Raw genomic sequence first — 6685 nt, 5'->3', positions numbered from 1 at the left:
CATCGGCAGGTGGACTCCCAACCACTGCGCCACCAGGGAAGCCCTATAAGTTTCTTAAATAAGAGAATTTCATAGGCTATGATATGTCACCAATGACATGTACAAAATAAGTTATAGGAAGAGATTATGTTTACACACACTTCAGCAATAGTGATATGGATGATTTATTCTGGAACACACTACAAGCCTTAAAATTCAGTAATTGGGAAATTAAAGGCTAAAAATATGCAGATTTGTAGCAAAACACACTGCAAAATAAATCAAATATCTCTCAGCAATGGAAAATAATAACAAACACTATTTAATTGTTAAACAGTAAAAATAGCTAACATTTATTTAGCACGTGAAAGACACCTTAGTAAGCACTTTACATTTCATCTCATTTATTCCTCACAAAACCACTATCAGTAAGGTATATTTTTATTGTCAATTTATTGCTAAGGAAAATGAGTCAAAGAGAGCTTTAGTAGCTGGTGATTTCTTAACAGTGTCAGGATCAAGACTTAAACCAGGTAGTTTGACACCAAGGCTAATACAGGAGAAATGAGAAACTAATATTTCTCAAGAAAATACTGCAAACACACTGAAAACTAAGCATCTGTATTATAACTCTTCCTGTAGTGAGTATCAGAAAATAGAATCCAAACTGGATTGGGCAAATGGAGAATGTATTGGTTAGTAGAGCTGACAGGCCCAAGAGTATAAATTACTTCAAGAGAAGCTTGATTCAAGGGCACACATAATGGCACATCTCTCCATTTGCGGTTATGTTTTCCTTTATCATGGATTCTGTATTTAGGCTTCATTTGGTATCAAGATGGCTCTCAGCAGCAATAAGTCCACATCCACCAGGTTAAATTTCAAAGAGGAAAGGAAAGGAGAGGGTTGAGGAGGAAGGGAAATGGGAAAGAGATACTTCCACAGAAGTCCTAGCCAGTAACTGTTGAATTGTTATAAAATACCATCCTGTAATAATTCTTAACATAAACTTTGCCTTTTCAAATTACAGTGTGGTTTCTTTTTCCCGATTGGACCCTGATCAATGTAATATCATTTGCCAACAACTCCCAAATTTGTATCAATGACTGAGACCTCTCTCCTGAACTCCAGCCACCACCGTGACAATCCAGCTGGATGTCAAATAGACATCTAAAACGTAACAGGCCCTAATGGAACTAATGATCTTCTCTCTAACTGGCTGCCCAGCTTTTATCTCAGTTGATGACAGTTCTGTCCATAAAGATGATTAGGCCAAACACCGTGGACACATCCTGGCCTCCTCTCTTTTTCTATCCTCCATATCCAACCTGTCAGGAAATTCCTGTTGATCCTACCTTCAAAATATAACCAGTATCCAACCACATATCACCATCTCCAATACTCCTGCTCTGGGCTGAGCCCCATCTTACCACACATGGGTTACTGCATGACCTCTTAGTTAGTCTTCCTCCAACCACCCTTACCCTTGCACAGTCACTTCACAATGCCGTAGCCAGAGTGATCCTGTAAAAACGTAAGGCATCAATCGCAATTTATATTGGTATAAACATCTTGGAAGATGGTTTGGCATATCTATTATTACTGACCATACATCTACTCTACAAGCCAGTGACAGAAATATATACTGAAAGACATGTACAAGAACGTTCATGGGCTTCCCTGGTGGCGCAGTGGTTGAGAGTCCGCCTGCCGATGCAGGGGACAAGGGTTCGTGCCCCGGTCTGGGAAGATCCCACATGCCGCGGAGCGGCTAGGCCCATGAGCCATGGCTGCTGAGCCTGCACGTCCGGAGCCTCTGCTCCGCAACGGGAGAGGCCACAACAGTGAGAGGCCCACGTACCACAAAAAAAAAAAAAAAAAAAAAGATCCCTCACATTATAATCCCAACTTTTAGACTTGTAATAATTGGATCCTGATCCCAAGACAGCAAAAGCTACTGCAGAGATTGCTACAACCAAGAATAAACTTTATAGCATGAGTGGTAATGGACAATCACATCACTCAGAATTTCCTGCCAGCTGTATAAGGCAGAGTACGTGTAATTGCCAAAACCTCTTGCTTCAGTTGCACTACTGAACCATGGAAAGTGAACAAGTCAATCTCTCACCTTAGAGAGAATGGCTCTTTAATCTCAACGATACCTGCAACATATTTACCTGGAGTGGCTCTGGATGGGGAGCCTGGTTGCAGTCTTCCCTCCAAGTGGGATTGACTATCCTGCTGGTGCTCATAGTTGTGATCATGCTCATCTAATGTTGTCTAAGACAATAGAAAGGATGGGTACAATTAATTACGTTATATGATGGAATAGCCTACGCTTCAAAAAATTAACTGTTTACATAAAAGATTGGGGGTAGAGTTGCAAGAAAATATCTCTGCCATGACACAGTGGTGGGCTGGTACATCTCCTGAGTCTTGGTTGGATGCAGTTCCTTTAAATTAAAAGGAGATAAGCCTGACAAGGAGTTGCCATGAGAGAGTTTTTCATGCCTGTCTTGTACGAGACTGCTACAAGTCAGTTTCTCATCCATCACCTTAGTCTCAGTTGAAGGAATTTCTACCTTCCCCTCTTCTCATTTTTTTTTTTTTTTGGCTGCACCGCGTGGCTTGTGGAATCTAAGTTTCCCAACCAGGGATTGAACCCAGGCCCTCAGCAGTGAAAGCACCGAGTCCTAACCACTGGACCACCAGGGAATTCCCTCTCATCTTTTAAGAATAAAATATCTAAGAATAAATTTAACCAAGGAAGTGAAATTCTTGTACAATGAAAACTAGAAAACTTTGCTGAAAGAAATTTAAGAAGACTTAAATAAATGTAAAAACAGCCTGTGTTCATGGACTGGAAGATTTAATATTGTTAAGATATCAGTACTTCCCCAAAGCAATCTGCAGACTTAATGCAATTTCTGTCAAAATTCCAATGGCTTTTTTTTTTCCAGAAAAGGAGAAGCCAATCCTCAAATTAATATGGAATTGCAATCTTGAAACAGAGGAACAAGTTTGGAGATTCACATTTCCTTGATTTCAAAACTTATTACAAAGTTGCAGTAATCAAAAACAGTGTGGTACTACCATAAGGATAGACCATATAGATCAGTGGAATAGAAATGAGAGTCCAAAAATAAACCCATGCCAGTCCACTCCATCACAACATTTACAAAAATTAACTCAAAGTGGATATGTGGCCTAAGCATGAGATAAAACCATAAAACTTTTAGAAGAAAACATAGGGGTGAATCTTCATGACTGCATATGGCAATGCATTCTTAGATATGACACCGAAAGCCCCACCAGACAGGAAAAAATATTTAAATTGGACTTTATCAAACTTAACAACTTTTGTACATCAAATGACATTATCAAGAATGTGAAAAGACAACTCACAGTTGACTTCCCCAAGCACTTAGCTTACATAATCAAAAATAGATCAAAAATGAATGAGCTGATTTCAGCTGGTGTAATGGAAAAATAATCACAATCTCTCACGCAGTGTCCTCCGTGGCCACTACAGCTCAACTCCACTCTGAAAGACAATGGTGAAGGAAAAATCCTCCAAGTGAGTAGGGCTTTAAATTGTACACTTGTTCATCATCTTTGTGGCAGGAAAAGTGATCTGAGGTAAGGATATACCCATACTCTCGAAGACTGGCAAATAGTTTGGCTGGTTGGAGCAAGACTGGATGACTGGTACTGAGGAAGTCTGGGAAAGAAGCACATGGCTGGATACATGGTAGCAGGCACAAATTGTACAGATCTTTGAGTCTTCTGTCAGGGTCCATCAAAGAGCAGCTACCACAGGAGAGGCAAGGGGCATTCAGTTGGACAGAACCATTCATCCAGTGTATATCAGCCTTGGCCTCACAAGCCCAAGAACGGAGCAGCCATTGTGGTTGGGATGGAGACTATTCATGGGCCTGACAGCATGGGTTCTCTCTCATCAAGGCTGAGCAAACTACTGCTAAATATCTGATCTTTCAGAAGTAGAGATCAATGCCGAGCACTCAGTATAGTACCTTTTTTTTTTTTTTCCTGAGATTAACTAGATTCCTTTGGCAGGTTGATTTCACTGGAGTCCTTCCATCCTGAAAAGGCAGTGAATTGTCCTATTTGGGATTCAAATGTTTTCTGATTATGGGTTTGTTTTTCATGTCCTATGTGCCTAGGTGTGTCTAGTGTCATTCCCAAAGCCTGAGAGTGGGGAAATAATGCGGAATGACTTTTAGACAACCAACAATGTCAGCTCCAATGTCCTAGTATTAGTTCCAAGGCAACCCAGTAAAAATTAGGAAAACAAGAGAAAAGGTATTATATACCTTATATAATACTACATAAAATAAAGATGCACATGATTTGGGAGTCGTATAGTTTTAATGTTATGCATGTTTATACATAATAAGTCATCCCATCGAAAAATAAGAGTAGTATGAAAGATCAGTTTAGTTGTTTAAACAATACTACTTTTTATTTTATAAACTTCGAGGTATAATACAGGTTACAGCTGCTTTCTTTCACAAACGTCATTTTGTAGTGTTAACAATTGTATCGTACCTTTGTATATGTTATGTAAATTTGGATTTACATGAACTGAATAAATGAATAGACCTTCCATGTTCACAGATTAAAAGACTGAATATTGTTATAATGGTAATTCTCCCCCAATTGATCTACAGATTAAACACAATCCCTATCAAAATCTCCACAGGCTTCTTGTGGAAACTGACAAGCTGATTCTAAACTTATATGCAAATGCAAAGGACCTAGAATAGCCAAAACGATCTTGAAAAAGAACAAATTTGAATGATACACACTACTTGATTTCAGAATGTACTGTAAAGCTACAGTAATCAATACAGTGTGGTACTGGCATAAGTACAGGCAAACAGATAAATGCAACTTAATTGAGTCAACAAACTCTTATTGCACAAGATGCTGTGTATCAATGGTCAACTGATTTTTGACAAAGGTGCTAAGACAATTCAAGGGAAAATTAAGTTTTGTGCTAAAACAAATTGGATGTCCACAATAGTGCTGGGAAAATTGTATACTCACAAGCAAAAAAAGTGACCTTAGACTCTTACTTAACACGATAAACAAAAATTAGAGCAAATGGATCAAAGACATAAATATAAGAGCTTAAACTATAAAACATACAGAAGAAAAATCTTTATGACTTTGGAAACAGTTCTTAGACCAGACACCGAAGGCATGATCTATACAAGAAAAAATTGAAAAAATGGATTTCATTAAAATTAAAACCTACTACACTTCAAAAGATAGCATTAAGACAATGAAAAGACAAATCACGTGATTCGGAGAAAATAGCTGCAAATCATATTTCCTGATAAAAGACTTGTAACCAGAATATGTAGACTTACAACTCAATAATAAGACAACCTAATTCAAAAAATGTGCAAAAGACTTGAATGAGACATGTCACCAAAGAAGATATACAAATGGCTAACCAGCACATGCAAAGGTACAAACATCATTAGTCACTGGGGAAATGCAAATTAAAACTATGAGATACCACTTCACACTCACTAGAATGACTATTATAAAGACAGATAATATCAAATGGTAGAAAGGACAGAGAGAAACTGGAACGCCATAACATGAATGAACCTAAAAAGCCGTTTTGTTAAATAAAAGAAATTAGACATAAAGGACTATATATTTATATGAAACATCCAGAAAAAAACATGTATTTATAGAGGGAAAAAGCAGGTCAAGTGGTTGGCTGAGGGTGGATGATGACAGCAAATTTACTCAAGGGAATATTTCTGGGTGACAGAAATGTCCTAAACTTGGATTATAGTGATGTTTTTGCACAACTCTGAAAATTTACTAAAAATCATTGAATTGTACACGTAGGGTCACTGTTATGGTATGCAAATTATACCTCAATAAAGCTGTTTAAAAAGCCAACGGGGGCTTCCCTGGTGGCGCAGTGGTTGCGCGTCTGCCTGCCGATGCAGGGGAACCGTGTTCGCGCCCCGGTCTGGGAGGATCCCACATGCCGCGGAGCGGCTGGGCCCGTGAGCCATGGCCGCTGAGCCTGCGCGTCCGGAGCCTGTGCTCCGCAGCGGGAGAAGCCACAGCAGAGGGAGGACCGCATACCACAAAAAAAAAAAAAAAAAAAAAGCCAACGGAAGCTACTTCTAGGAACAGTGCCTTCTCTACAGATTAATTTTTCAGATTCTATAAGCTTACTATTAGGTGGAGAAAGCAAACATTTCAGAGAGGATTCAAAGATAAAGTGTCTACTAAATAATGATATTAGTTAAAATGCCGTTTTATGGTAATCCAAAAAGACAAACCACTTTGAGAAGCGTGTCCTTTTTTGTTCTTTTTGTTTTTTATAATCTATAGTCTAACTCTTCTTCCTTTTCTTTAAATCGGATATAAGGAAAACGTTTTCATTTTTCTCTAGTCAGTTCTAGAATGAGGGTCCAACATCATAACATCTTTATGTGTTTTTCTCTATATAGAAAGAATATTCATTAGCAGGGGAAAACCTCATGTGATTTTGAAAACACTGGACTTTGCTTAAATATTTTATGATAAAATGAAGATGGTGAGAGAGATTTGTTTTTACTGTCGGTTTTTTTTTTGTTTTTTTGTTTTTTTTGTGGTACGCGGGCCTCTCTCTGTTGTGGCCTCTCCCGTTGCGGAGCACAGGCTCCGG

The 6685-nt window shown here is 38.6% G+C and overlaps 1 protein-coding gene across 1 annotated transcript in view; it reads right to left on the bottom strand.

Annotated features, from left to right (window-relative positions):
• Window positions 1-2182: 2182 nt before the first annotated feature.
• LOC102982988 (zinc finger protein 12-like) overlaps window positions 2183-6685 on the bottom strand; it is a 34049-nt gene continuing 29546 nt past the window's right edge. Inside the window, exon 5 of the mRNA XM_055080870.1 lies at window positions 2183-2259. Coding sequence (XP_054936845.1) covers window positions 2246-2259 — 14 coding nt within the window. The 3' untranslated portion in view covers window positions 2183-2245. The remainder of the gene's footprint in view (window positions 2260-6685) is intronic.

The sequence above is a fragment of the Physeter macrocephalus genome, chromosome 20 (genome assembly GCF_002837175.3).
Source record: "Physeter macrocephalus isolate SW-GA chromosome 20, ASM283717v5, whole genome shotgun sequence".
Taxonomy (NCBI): Eukaryota; Metazoa; Chordata; class Mammalia; order Artiodactyla; family Physeteridae; genus Physeter; species Physeter macrocephalus.
Note: the sequence above shows the minus strand (reverse complement) of the source record. Positions and strands in the feature narration are given on the sequence as shown.